The sequence below is a fragment of the Rhinopithecus bieti genome, unplaced genomic scaffold (genome assembly GCF_001698545.2).
Source record: "Rhinopithecus bieti isolate Rb0 unplaced genomic scaffold, ASM169854v2 scaffold_34968, whole genome shotgun sequence".
Classification (NCBI taxonomy): Eukaryota; Metazoa; Chordata; class Mammalia; order Primates; family Cercopithecidae; genus Rhinopithecus; species Rhinopithecus bieti.
In genome coordinates, this window is record NW_016814942.1 from 915,459 (window position 1) to 929,889 (window position 14,431).

At 53.6% G+C, this 14,431-nt stretch overlaps 1 protein-coding gene across 6 annotated transcripts in view; it reads left to right on the forward strand.

Moving 5' to 3' along the window:
- Positions 1-5,223: 5,223 nt before the first annotated feature.
- The window catches only part of HOMER3 (homer scaffold protein 3), a 12,702-nt gene continuing 3,494 nt past the window's right edge, over positions 5,224-14,431 (forward strand). The window contains exons 1-6 of one of the 6 annotated variants that reach the window (XM_017852668.1): positions 5,224-5,421; positions 7,432-7,512; positions 7,596-7,752; positions 7,980-8,111; positions 12,511-12,618; positions 14,114-14,235. In XM_017852668.1, the coding sequence (XP_017708157.1) occupies positions 7,499-7,512; positions 7,596-7,752; positions 7,980-8,111; positions 12,511-12,618; positions 14,114-14,235 (533 nt within the window). In that variant the 5' untranslated portion in view covers positions 5,224-5,421; positions 7,432-7,498. The other 5 variants (XM_017852670.1, XM_017852669.1, XM_017852667.1 and 2 more) reach the window with 5 other exon arrangements.

A 14,431-nucleotide genomic window follows, 5' to 3' on the forward strand; every position in this document is an offset into this window, starting at 1 on the left:
ACCCTTGAGGAACACTCAGGCTGGAGGAGTCAAAGCTGCACACAGGCACTCGCAGGGGTCAGGGCTGGGCCAGAAAGAGGGAAGAGGGCTGGAGAAGGTCTAGAGGTAGAGGAGAGAGAGCTTCTTGGGGAGGAGAGCATTGAAGGTGAGGCTTTGAGGGATGAATAGGAGTTTGCAAACAGGCTAATGTCTGGAGGTTGGCCCAACCAGCTATGGCTTGGGGAATGAGGAGAAGGAAGAGGGAGGTAGCTGGAGGGGGCACCTGAGGGGCCGGGAGCTAAAGATTTAGAGGATGTCATGCCAGGTTGGACCCATTTCTGTCCTTGAGAGTTCAGACCTGGTTGCAGTCCTCTAACTTCTGAAAAAGGAAAGAGTAAGAAGTTGGTTCAGGATCAAAACCACATACCAAAAATAAATAGGATGTTTACAATAGCAAGCATTTATTAAGCACCTACAATCACGTTCTCTTCACATAACAACTCATTGGAGGCCAGGTGCAGCAGCTAACATCTGTTATCCCAGCCCTTTGAGAGGCTGAGGCAGGCAGATCACTTGAGTCCAGGAGTTGGAGACCAGCCTGGGCAACATAGTGACACCCCGTCTCTACAAAAAATACAAAAATCAGTCAGGCGTAGTGGTGTGCACCTGTAGTCCCAGCCACTCAGGAGTCTGAGGTGGGAGGATTGCTTGAACCCAGAAAGTTGAGGCTGCAGTGAGCCATGAATGAGCCACTGTACTACAGCCTAGAACAGAGTGAGACCCTGTCTCAAAAAAAAAAAAAAAAAAAAAAAAAAAAAAAAGGGCTGGGTGTGGTGGATCACACCTGTAATTCCAACAGTTTGGGAGGCCAAGGCGGGTGGATTGCTTGAGTCCAGGAGTTGGAGACCAGCCTGGTCAACATGGTGAAACCCCTGTCCCTACTAAAAATACAAAAATTAGCTGGGTATGGTGGCGTGCACCTGTAATCCCAGCTGCTAGGGAGGCCAAGGCAGGAGAATTGCTTGAACCCGGAAGGCAGAGATTGCAGCAAACCGAGATCGCAGCACTGCACTCCAGCCTGGGCGACAGAGCAAGATTCTGTCTCAAAAAAAAAAAAAAAGAAAGAAAGAAAGAAAGAATTCATTAGATCCCTACAGTAAACCTCAGAAGTGAACACCATTCATATGCCCATTTTATGGATGGGGAACCTGAGGCACAAAGAAGAAAAAGTGACTTCTTCAGGGTGGCACTGCTGGTAAGCGGCAGGGCTGGGATTCTGGGATTCACTCCCTGGCTCACATGATTGTGAAAAACACCAAGTCGAAAGCTGGAACCTGGGGATCGATCTCCTACTTCTGAAAGTGCTCATAGAAAGCTGTCACAGGGGCCAAGCGCGGTGGCTCACGCCTGTAATCCCAGCACTTTGGGAGGCTGAGGCTGGCGGATCATGAAGTCAGGAGATTGAGACCATCCTGGCCAACATGGTGAAATCCCGTCTCTACTAAAAAAAAAAAATACAAAAATTAGCTGGGCGTGGTGGCAAGTGCCTGTAATCCCAGCTACTCAGGAGGTTGAGGAAGGAGAATAGCTTGAATCCGGGAATTGGAGGTTGCAGTGAGCCGAGATCGCACCTCTGCGCTCCAGCCTGGCGACAGTGAGACTCCGTCTCAAAAAAAAAAAAAAGGAAAGCTGTCGAAGGTCAGGCTTGTTCTAGGTGCTGGACAAATCCATGTAAGAGGTGAACAGTAACCAAATCATGCCATAAACAGACCTGAAGTAGTCACCAAGACCTTCACCGGGAGGTGGGCACCCAGCTTTGGGGAAGAGAGGCTGGACTGTCCCTGCTCTGGTGGCACAGAAAACCTCTGGAGAGGAGAGACAGTTTAGCCTCACTCCAAAGGCTGGGTCAGATCTAACTGGGCAGAGACCAGAGCCTGAGTCATAAAAGCCATTCTGCAAATGCAGTTTTCTTAGTGCTGAATGAGCTGTTCCGGTTCCCGCTTGGTTTCCCCTTTAAGACAGGAAGCTCATTCTTCCACACCATTTCTCAGCCCCAAAGGAAAGTTGCTTACCTAGTCAGCCACCTTGGGGTGGTGGCCTCTGCCTGCCCTGCAAGGACATCCCAAGTCCCTTCCTTCCTTCCTTCCCTTTTTTTTTTCTTTTTTTCTTTTTTGAGACAGAGTCTCCCTCTGTCACCCAGGCTGGAGTACAGTGACCTGATCTCAGCTCAATTCTACCTCTGTCTCCTGGGTTCAAGTAATTCTCCTGCCTCAGCCTCCCGATAGCTGGGATTACAGGTGTGCACCACCATGCCCGGCTAATTTTTGTATTTTTAGTAGAGACGGGGTTTCACCATGTTTTGGCCAGGCTGGTCCCAAACTCCTGACCTCAGGTGATCCGCCTGCCTCAGCCTCTCAAAGTGCTGGGATGACACACATGAGCCCAGTCCCTTTCTGTGACTCTTATGTTACCTGTTTATTATATGACCAGGTCTGGGTGCTCTTCTAGGGCTGGGCCATCCATCCTGAAGCCTCAGTCTGACCCAGTACAAGAGTGATTGTTCATCCCAGCAGGGAAACTGAGGCACAGACTCAGTTTCCCCAGCTACAGCAAAGAGTGAAAAGGCCTCTGTCCACAAACCTAATGGAAGGCACCCCAGAGGACAGCTGCTGATATTGACTGAATCTTCATGTTCCTCCCTCTACTAGAAGCCCTGCAAGCATCAGCCCATTTTCCAGGTGAGAAAACTGAGGCCCACACTGAGGAAGCCACTGCCTCAGCGTAGACTTGGCTAATCCAGCTTCAGGTTGGGGCTGCTCAAGGCCAGCCCTGTCCCAGCCCCTCCCAGAGAACGGAAAAGGCGTTCAGGGAAACAACTCAACCCTTCACTATCTCTTTCACTGTTGCTTTCTGCCCACACAAAGGGCAAAGCCTGCCTGGGTCCCCCGCCCAGCTGCCCCTGTAGAAGAGCCACATGGCCCCAGTTCTGCACTCGGCAAGCTCTAAACAGCTTCCAGAAGCCTCGGCCATGCCAGCACCTTTCCCAGATACTTTTTAATTTTTTCCATTATTTTGTTGGTAATAAGGAAAAGTCATTTTTTGTGCAGAACAGACGGTATTTTCTTTGCTCCCCACAATGTTCAAGCATTTCGTGGCTTCCAGCCTGAGAACAGAGCCAAATCCTTCCCTTATGCAGATGCCTCATGAAGTTAGAAGCAGCCTGGGAAACTGAGTCTGTGCCTCAGTTTCCCCTGTGAGATGAATAGTCGCTCTTGTGCTGGGTCAGACTGGGGCTTCAGGATGGATGGGCCAGCCCTAGAGGAGCACCCAGACCTGGTCATGTAATAAACAGGTAACATAAGAGTCACAGAAAGGGTTTGGGTTCACCCCTGTCATCCCAGCACTTTGGGAGGCTGAGGCGGGACGATCACTTGAGCTCAGGAGTTCGAGACCAGCCTGGGCAACATAGTGAGACCTTGTCTCTAAAAATAAACTTTAAAAAAGAAAGAAAGAAAGAGTCACAGGGATTGGGACAGGGGAGGGAAAGGTCCCTTCCAAGGCCAGGGTAGTCAGAGAGGCTTCCTAGAGGAGGAGACAGGGTGGTGGCGCTGAGCCTGGAAGGATAAGGTGGAAGACATGCCTGCAGAGAGGGCATTCCAGGTGGACGGAACAGTTTGGGCAAAAGCCTGGACGGGGGAAGACTCAGATCTTGGTCCAGGAGTCAATCTCCAAAGACAATCTGACCTGGAATTCACCTAAAGGTAATTCGAATGTAACTGCCAGCTCAGATATACTATTCTTCTTAGAAGGAAGCAGAAATAAAGGAACAGGGAAAGGAGACAGGAGCAGAGGTCTTGGAGATGAAAAGCAAAAGCCTCTCTGAAGTTGTCAAAAAACTTAAGTGTTAGCCAGGTGCAGTGGCTCACGTCTGTAATCCCATCACTTTGGGAGGCCGAGGGGGGCCGGATCACTTGAGGTCAGGAGTTCGAGACCAGACTGGGCAACATGGCGAAACCCCATCTTTATTAAAAATACAAAAATCAGCCAGGTGTGGTGGCATGAACCTGTAGTCCCAGCTACTCGGGAGGCTGAGGCAGGAGAATCACTTGAATCTGGGAGGCAGAGGCTGCAGTAAACTGAGATTGTGCCACTGCACTCCAGCCTGGGCAACAGAGTGAGACTTTGTCTCAAAAAAAAAAAAAAAAAAAAAAGAAAGAAAGGGAAAAAAAAGAAAAACTCAAATGTAAGGTCAGAGCTTTAGGGCGCCACAGGCCTTGATTCCAGGGAGCTCCGGGCCTATGCCCATGAACGAACCAACGGCACTGTGTGATTTTGGAGAAGGTGCCAGAGAGGGGCTGGCACCAGGATTGACAAGTGGGACCCATGGGGCTGGGGAGGTGGATCTCAGCTCAACTCCAGAAGGACGCTCTCCTGGAAAGTGTGGGAAAGGGGCGCTCCCTGTGACCAGAGGTGACAGTGGAGGCTGAGGGGATACAACCATGCCTTGGAGACATTCCTTCAACCTTTGGATCCTGGAAACCTCAAATAACAGCAATGATCACCGTAATTCAACCATTGTGGGCGTTTTTACCATCGTCTTGGGAGGGACAGAGGTGGACAGACGTCCCTGCTCAGGGATGGGGTGGTCAGGAGGACAGACAGGAAGGTTTCTCTCTTTGTCTTGCTTCCCGTTCCCTCCTGAAGTTGATCTCTTCCGTTTCCTGGCAACACCCATTGAGCACTTACTGTATGCAGACCCTGGGACCCACTGCCCCCTCCCCAACCTCACTGGGCCACCCAAGTCAGCCCGAGAGGGACCTGACCTCCCTCACAGGCCCAAAGTTATGACCTCAGGTAGTGGGGAGAGAGGCAGCTGTCCCCTGAGAAGGTGACAGGAGGGTGAGGTCACATCGCAGTCCGTACAACTCTCTCCATCTGCTTCCTATCTCTCCGCCTGTCTCCCCCGTGTCTCTGTTTCCGGGTCTCTTTATCATCCCAGATGTCCCTCTCCGTCTGTCTCTCTGTCCCCACCCTCTGCTCCCAACTCTGACTTCCGCAACCCCCCCCCAGAGTGCCCCTCCACTGCCCCTAAACCCCCTCCCAAACTCCCTCCCTTCCCAGTCCCACCCTGCCCCGTCCTTCCCCTACCCCCTCCCGCTGGCAAAAAGCCAGCAGGGGCGCAAGCGGGGGCGGCCTGGCGGCCCGGGTGAGCGGGGCGGCGGCGGCCGCGTCGGACGGCGCGGATGGGACCGGAGGCGGGCGCGGGCGGCGGCGGCGGCGGCGGGCGCAGACAAAGGGGGCGGGCGGCGGCGCGGAGGGCCGCGGGAGGGCGCGCCGGGAGCCAGGAGCAGCGGGGCGCCGGGCAGCGCGGGGGGTCATGCGCCGCGGGTTGCCGCACCCCGGAACCCCGGCCTGGACACTCCGGGGCGCGGACCCGGCAGGGTGAGCCCGGCCGGCCGAGCCTGCGCCGGGAGCACGGGGGCCTCGAAGTCCCAGGGGCAAGGGGAGGGCGCGGGGGGGTCCCCAGAAGTTCCGGACCCGGGGACTGGGAGCGGCTCAGGGGGTCCCCAAGTTCCAGGGCTGGAGGGAGCGCGGGGGTCCCGAACTTCTGGATTCAGGGTCGGAGAAAGGACTGCGCGGGAGGTTCCCAAAGTTCTGGACCCGGCGTTGGAGGAGGCTGCGAAGGGGTCCCCAAAGTTGCGGACCTGGGGTGGGGTACTGGCGTGGGAGGGGTCCGGACGTCCCGGACCCAGGAACTGGAGGGATGGCAGGGGTTCTTCGAAGTTCAGCAGTCTGGGACAACGCGGGGCACCCGGGTCCCGGACCTGGTTAGAGGAGGAGGCAGGGAGAGAGTCCCCGGAGTTACCGACCTGGGGTTGGAGGAGGCAGAAGAGGTGTCCCCCGAAGTTCTTGACCCAGAGACAGGGGGCGTCGCGGGAATCTCGGAAGTTCCAGGGGCAGGGCACGCATCCCGGAGTTGGGGCACGCACTGGGTGTCCTCCTGCCTCGGGTGGGGATGGAATCCTGAATTAATAGTAACCCCCCGTTCTCCGGACTGGGGTGCATGGGATGGGGCCTCATCCACCGGCCAGATTGGGGATCCCGGGCACCGGGCGGTGTCGGACCCCCCTCCGGGAGCCCCGTGGCCGGCGGCATCCGAGGCGCATGACTGGTTGGTGAGTAACTTTCCCCAAACGCTGCAAGTCGCAGCAGGAGCTGCCGGACCGGAAGGGCCTGGGTTCCGGGGACCCCTGTGTTCCCCAACTCCCACCCGGTACAGGACCCGCCCCCTTTCCAGGCCAGAGCTGCCGCCCCACCCCCACTCGGGGGCTCCGGTTTCAGACCCTGTGACCAGGACAGCAGCTGCCCAGGACAGGATGGGGGGGGCATCCCCCCTTTGACCACAGAGGCCGCTGGGCCGGGGCCTCCCCTCCCCCACCTGTCTTCCCCCTCCTCCAAACCCCTCCTTGGTCCCCTGCACATTCGGGGTTGCTGAATGGCCCAATGGGGAGGTTGGGGAGCCCTGGCCTCCCAGTGTGGATTCTGCTCTGCCCCCCATGGTGGGCACTGGGATTGGCTGTTTGTCTACATCTTGTCTTTTTAACTTGGCTGGGGGCTCCCTGGGGATTTGGACTCTGGACTTCAAGGTGTGCCTCTGCCCTAGGGTGGGAGCTGCGGGGGAGGGGGTGGGCTCCCTCTGCAGGGTGTAGTGGGGAACTGGTCTCCTGGTATTACACACCTCTCAATGCCCCACTTTTTGATGGAGAGCCCCGCTCTGGCCAGTCATGGGTGAATGTGGTGGAAAGAATTCAGCAGAGATTTGGCCTCCACAGCTCAGCCCAGGATGGAGGGGACTTCACGGGGGTGCAATAACCCGGACAATGAGAAATTTACATCTGGATGTCAGCTGCCACCAGGCTCCTCTCAGAGGGCCATCTCCTGTACAGGGTGTTGTGGGGGCTTCCCCCAGACAAAGAAAGATGGGGCCCGCTTGCTCTGAGTGATCTATAGCAATTATCTTGTCTTTTTGTTTCTTTTTATAATTTCTTTCTTTTTTTGAGACAGGGTCTCGCTCTCTTGTCCAGGCTGGAGTGCAGTGGCGTGACCATAGCTCACTGCACTGCAGCCTTGACCTTCCGGGCTCAAGCAATCCTCCACCTCAGCCTCCCGAGTAGCTGGGACCACAGGCACATGCCACCACACCCGGCTAATTGTTTAAATTTTTGGCAGAGATGGGGTCTCGCCATGTTGCTCAGGCTGGTCTCGAACTCCTGGGCTCAAAGAATTCTCTTGACTCAGCCTCCCAAAGCACCGGATGTACTTTGGGCCTTTCCTGCCTTTTTGATTGAAAGTTCCATGACGGCACACCTGGTGATGGGTCCTGAGGTGGAACCTGCTTGGCCTCCCTCAGCCTGGCCTGAGGGACACTCATAGTCCCTGCTCTCTCCCTAGGGGCCAAAGCAGCGCTCCTGCCACCTCTCTGGCTGCCCCCTAGAGCCTGCCCATCCCGACCTGACCAATGTCCACAGCCAGGTGAGCTCCCACCTCCCCCAGCCTGGCCCTGAGCTGTCTAAGGGGGTTGCCTGGCCCCCACCAAACACCCTCTCCCCATGCAGGGAGCAGCCAATCTTCAGCACACGGGCTCACGTGTTCCAGATCGACCCGGCCACCAAGCGAAACTGGATCCCGGCGGGCAAGCATGCACTCACTGTCTCCTATTTTTACGATGCCACCCGCAATGTCTACCGCATCATCAGCATCGGGGGCGCCAAGGTCCGGGTGGGGTGTGAGTGGGGAAGAGGCACCAGGAGTCCTGGTGACAAAGCTGGGTCTAGTGGCTGGCTTGCTGTGTGCCCAAGGGATGGGAAACCCTGAGCCTTCTGTCTCCTGAAATGGTTCAGAGTAAAGACCTTCAAGACCCTAATACAAGGTGATACCTGGGGGTTTCATGTTTGTTATTATCTGTCCCATCAACCTTGAACTTTGTTTCCCGACCCCAGGCCATCATCAACAGCACTGTCACTCCCAACATGACCTTCACCAAAACCTCCCAGAAGTTTGGGCAGTGGGCGGACAGTCGCGCCAACACCGTCTACGGCCTTGGCTTTGCCTCTGAACAGCATCTGACACAGGTGGGCCGGGTGAGGGGGAAAGTGGAGGGAACGGATGAGGCTGGGCCCAAGTCTTCTGGGCTCAATTTGGGATCTTGGGCAGGTTCTCTATCTTCCGATCTACAGGATGGGATTGTAGGATGAGATGTGACTGAGGCCCCTTTAAGGTTCACTGGTTTGATTCCTAGTTCGTTTTTCTGTTTGTTTGTTTTTTGAGACGGGCTGGAGTGATCTCAGCTCACTGCAACCTCTGCCTCCCGGGTTCAAGCCATTCTCCTGCCTCAGCCTCCCGAGTAGCTGGGACTACAAGAGTCGGCCACCACGCCTGGCTAATTGTTTGTATTTTTAGTAGAGACAAAGTTTCACCATATTGGCCAAGCTGGTCTAGAACTCCTGACCTCAAATGATCCGCCCGCCTCGGCCTCCCAAAGTGCTGGGATTATAGGCATGAGCCACCGCACCCACTCTTGAGTCCTAGTTCTACTGCCTCTAGCTCTAATTTTGGACACACCCTGCTCCTCTTTGGGACATCAAATGGGTGGCTGGCCTGGGCTGGGCACTTTCCCACATGCCCTAGCAGTACCTTCATCCTCACCTCCCTCCACCCTGTGCCATCTCTATACTTCCATTATTATCTTTATCCATGATTTTGTTGATGATGAGTGCGTTCACGAAGATCTTCTTTTTTTTTTCTTTTTTTTTTTTTTTTTTGAGGTAATGCCTTGCCGTCCCCCAGGCTGGAGTGCAGTGGCACGATCTTGGCTCACTGCAACCTGCAACCTCCGCCTCCCGGGTTCAAGTGATTCTCCTGCCTCAGCCTCAGCGTAGCTGGGATTACAGGCACCTGCCACCTCACCCAGCTAATTTTTGTATTTTCCATAGAGATGGGGTTTGGTTGGCCAGGCTGATCTTGAACTCCTGACCTCAGATGATCCACCTGCCTCGGCCTCCCAAACTGCTGGGATTACAGGCATGAGCTACCACACCAGGCCTTCTTTGTTTTCTTCTAGAAGCTTTAGAATTTACCTTTCTTTTCTTTTTTTTTTCCCCTCCCTCCCTCTCTTCTTCTTTTTTTTTTTTTAACAAGATCTCGCTCTGTTGTCCAGGCTGGAGTGAAGCAGTATAATCATGACTTACTGAAGCCTCGAACTCCTGGGCACAAGGGATCCTCCCACCTCAGCCTCCTGAGTAGCTGAGCCTATAGGCACACGCCACCATGCCTAGCTAATATCTTTCTTTATTCTTTATTCTTATTTTTATTTTTTGTAGAGACAGGATCTCACTATGCTGTCCAGGCTGTTCTTGACTCCTGGCCTCAAGTGAGCCTCTCACTCTGGCCTCCCAAAGTGCTGGAATTACAGGCTTGAGCCACTGCACCTGGACAATTTACCTTTCTAATTTAGGTCTTTTTTTTTTTTTTTTTTGGAGACAGAGTCTAACTCTGTTGCAAGGCTGGAATGCAGTGGCTTGATCTCGGCGTGCTGCAACCTCTTCCCCCCAGGTTCAAGCAATTCTCCTGCCTCAGCTTCCCAAGTAGCTGGGATTACAGACATACCACACCTGGCTAATTTTTTTTATTTTTACAAAATCTTTGTTTTTTTAATTTTTGTATTCTTAGTAGAGACAGGGTTTTACTATGTTGGCCAGGCTGGTCTCAAACTCATGACTTCAGGTGATCTGCCTGCCTCAGGCTCCCAAACTGCTGGGAATACAGGCGTGAGTCACTGTGCCTGGCCTAAAAATTTATTTATTTATTTATTGAGTTATTTATTTATTTATTTTATTATTTATTTTTTGAGATCGGAGTTTTTGCTCTTGTCCCCCAGGCTGGAGTGCAATGGCATAATCTTGGCTCACCAGCAACCTCTACCTCCTGGGCTCAAGCAGTTCTCCTGGCCCCAGCTCCCAAGTACTCAGGCATTACAGGCGCACCGCCACCACGCCTGCTAATTTTTGTGTTTTTAGTAGAGACGGGGGTTTCCACCATGGTTGGCCATGCTGGTTTTCGAACTCCTGTCTCAATGATCCACCCACCTCGCCTCCCAAACAGTGTTGGATTACAGACTCTGTATATCTCACTGTCTCTCTCTCTGCCTGAAAAAAAAATTTTATTTACTTTTATTTATTTTATTTTATTTGAGATGGAGTCTTGCTCTGTTGCCCAGGCTGGAGTGCAGTGGCGCAATCTCAGCTCACTGCAAGCTCCGTCTCTTTTTTTTTTTTTTTTTTTTTTTTTTTTGAGGCGGTAGTCTCGCTCTGTCGGCTGGGACTGAGTGCAGAATAGAGCCAGATCCTCAGCTCACTGCCAAGCTCCGCCTCCCGGTTTACGGCCATTCTACTGGCCTCACGCCTCCCCGAGTAGCGGGACTGACAGGCGCCCGCCACCTCGCTCCGGCTAGTTTTTGTATTTTAGTAGAGACGCGGGTTTCACCGTGTTAGCCAGGATGGCTCTTGATCTCCTGACCTCGGCGTGATCGCCGTCCTTCGGCTCCAAAGTGCTGGGATTGACAGGCTTGAGCCACCGCGCCCGGCCGCAAGCTCCGTCTCTTGGGTTCACTCTGTTCTTCTGCCTCAGCCTCCCAAGTAGCTGGGACTACAGGCGTCTGCCACCACACCCGGCTAATAGTTTGTACTTTTAGTAGAGACGGGGTTTCACCGTGTTAGCCAGGATGATGTTAGCCAGGATGATCTCGATCTCCTGACCTCGTGATCCGCCCGCCTTGGCCTGCCAAAGTGCTGGGATTACAGGTGTGAGCCACTGTGCCCGGCCAAAAATTATTTTTAAACTAAGGAAATTTATTTTAAAACCAGGGTAGAGGGGGGAAACATATCCTATCCTAACTGGAAAACTGGTATTGCTTGTCATAAATAGGTGGTAAATGTAAACATGTAAACATTTATTTGTTTTTTTTGTTTTGTTTTGTTTTGTTTTGAGACGGAGTCCCGCTCTGTCACCCAGGCTGGAGTGCAGTGGCCGGATCTCAGCTCACTGCAAGCTCCACCTCCCAGGTTTACGCCATTCTCCTGCCTCAGCCTCCCGAGTAGCTGGGACTACAGGCGCCCGCCACCTCGCCCGGCTAGTTTTTTGTATTTTTTAGTAGAGACGGGGTTTCACCATGTTAGCCAGGATGGTCTCAATCTCCTGACCTCGTGATCCGCCCGTCTCGGCCTCCCAAAGTGCTGGGATTACAGGCTTGAGCCAAAATTTAATACAACAAAAACAAGAATGGGGTGACTGCTTTCTCATTGACTTCCGATGTCTCTCAGAGCCTGAGACCTAAAAAAATAAAATTTAAAAAAAGGAATAATAACAGGTGTTAAAGACAGATTAGCACCCACCTCAGGTTGTCTTTGTTGAAATAGCCCTGATAAAGATGAAAAGGGGCCTGATGTGTTGGCTCATACCTGTCATTCTCACACTTTGGGAGGCTGAAGTGGGTGGATCACGGGGTCAGGAGTTCGAGACCAGCATGGCCAATATGGTGAAACCCCGTCTCTACTAAAAATACAAAAATTAGCCAGGCGTAGTGGTGTGGGCCTGTAGTCCCAGCTACTCGGGAGGTTGAGGCACTTGAGGCAGAGGTTGCAGTGAGCCGAGGTGGTGCCACTGCACTCCAGCCTGGGTGACACTGGGAGATTCCATCTCAAAACAAAACAAAACAAAAACGCTGGGTGCTGTGCCTGTAATCCCAGCACTTTGAGAGGCTGAGGCAGGAGGATCACTTCAAGTCGGGAATTTAAGACCAGCCTGGCCAACATGGTGAAACCCTATCTCTACTAAAAATATGAAAATTAGCCAGGCATGGTGGTGCATGCCTGTAATCCCAGCTACTCAGGAGGCTGAGGCAGAGGCTGCAGTGAGCCAAGATCATGTCACTGCACTCCAGCTTGGACAACAGAGCAAGACTCCATCTCAAAAAAAAAAAAAAAAAAAAAAAAAAAAAAAAAAAAAAAAAAAAAAAAGAGGAAAAGGGCCATTCTGGGGAACATGGCTAGACCCCGTCTCTAGAAAAAATTAGCCAGGCATGAGGGCACACACCTGTAGTCCCAGCTCCTTAGTGGAGGGATAAGGTGGAAGGGTCACTTGAGCCAGGGAGGTCAAGTCTGCAGTGAGCCGAGATCATGCCACTGCACTCCAGCCTGGGTGACAAAGTGAGACCCTTTCCTAAAAAGAAAAAGAGGAAATGGGAATTCCTTTCCCTTTCTCAGTGTGGCCCAATGTATTTAAATGCCACCTCTTATGATCTGATGCCACCTGCCCACCCACCATGGTTTATCATTCTTCAAACTTTCCTTCTTCCAAGGTGTGTGATAAGGGGATGGGTACAGTTCAAAAGTTACGGGGCTGTCACTGGGTGATGGTGACCTGTTTGGGAGGATGGACTGGGGTTTTACTGTCTTTTCCTCCCCACTCCCATAGTTTGCTGAGAAGTTCCAGGAAGTGAAGGAAGCAGCCAGGCTGGCCAGGGAGAAATCTCAGGATGGCGGGGAGCTCACCAGTCCAGCCCTGGGGCTCGCCTCCCACCAGGTCAGCACTCCCTACTCTCCTATGCCTGCCTGGGCACCTGTGAGTCAGCCAGGTGCTCAACTGATATTGGGGGACCTTGATATTGGGAGACCGGGGCACTGTGCTGGTCCTCAAGACCCAATGCTTCCAGATGACCTAAAGTTAGACCCATGGCAGGGACCACGGAGGAGGGTGTGGAGTGTGTCATAGAGGGTCTGGACCTTGCCTGGGGCCAGTGGGGTGCACCCAGTAGGTCCCAGTAGCAAGACCAGCTCAGGCCGGGTGCGGTGGCTCATGCCTGTAATCTTAGCACTTTGGGAGGCCAAGGTGGGCGGATCACGAGGTCAGGAGATCGAGACCATCCTGGCTAACATCGTGAAACCCCGTCTCTACTAAAAAAGAAATTAGCCAGGGATGGTGGCGGGTGCCTGTGGTCCTAGCTGCTTGGGAGGCTGAGGCAGGAGAATGGCATGAACCCAGGAGGTGGAGGTTGCAGTGAGCTGAGATTGCGCCACTGCCCTCCAGCCTGGGGGACAGAGCGAGATTCCATCTTGGAAAAAAAAAAATCAGCTCAGATGGCAGGATGCAAAACTAGAAATTGAAATGCTAAGTGTGGCTGGGCGCAGTGACTCACGCCTATAATCCCAGCAATTTGGAAGGCTGAGGCGGGAGGAGCACTTGAGGCCAGGAGTTCAAGACCAGCCTGGCCAACATGGTGATACCCTGTCTCTACTAAAAAATACAAAAATTAGCCAGGCGTGGTAGCATGCGCCTGTAGTCCTAGCTACTCGGGAGGCTGAAGCAGGAGAATTGCTTGAACCCAGGAGGTGGAGGTTGCAGTGAGCGGAGATCGTGCCACTGCACTCCAGCCTGGGTGACAGAGTGTGAGTCTGTCTCAAAGAAAAAAAGGAAAGAAAGAAATGGCTAAGTGTGAGGCAGAACAACTAACTGTCCCTGCGTGTTTTCCCACATTAATTTAGTCAGCTTTATTTATTGAGCACCTGCTGGGTACCAGGTCTAGGGCTGTGCACAGGGGTTGCAGAGATGAAAAAAAGCAGGCTGGACTCTGTCTACCCTCAAAGCCAGTGGTCCAGGCAGTGGGGTTGCTCCTGAAATATAGATTCAGCCTGGGCTGGACTTCCTGCTGACGTCCTAAACGGGATGTTGAAGTTTGGCCGTGGGGAAGGGAACAGCAGGGAGCTGTTCGATTGTCCCCCTCCCCTACTTTACAGGTTCCAAGTATCTTGGTTTAGACTAACCTGCATCAGACTTGCTCCTGGGGGTGGTGAAAGCCCAGGAAGGCAAGGTTGAGGGCGTGGGCATGGAACTCCCAGCCTAGGGGCCATAGGGAGCCATGGAGGGTGCATGAGGTGGGGAGGGACACACTTGGATCCTGTGCTGTGAAGGACCTGCTTAGGGTGCGTAGGTCAATTGGACCCCCGATGTGACGACCCCAGTCACATCAGCCTTGATCCCAGCTGATGTGGGGTCGTGACGTACTCTTCCCCATGCACAGGTGCCCCCGAGCCCCCTCGTCAGTGCCAACGGCCCCGGCGAGGAAAAACTGTTCCGCAGCCAGAGCGCTGATGCCCCTGGCCCCACAGAGCGCGAGCGGCTAAAGAAGATGCTGTCTGAGGGGTGAGGGGCGGGACTTGGGGAGTGGCAGGGGCGGGGTCGTGGGGGATGAGGAGGCGGTTCTCGGAAGCCAAGGGAGTGCCAAGGATCTAACTGTGGATCCAAGACCTGGGGAAGGGGATGAGGCTCTGGATGCTGCCCCATCCAGAGCCGACCCCGCCCCTACCCTGCATTGGCCACGCCCCTCCATATTGACCCC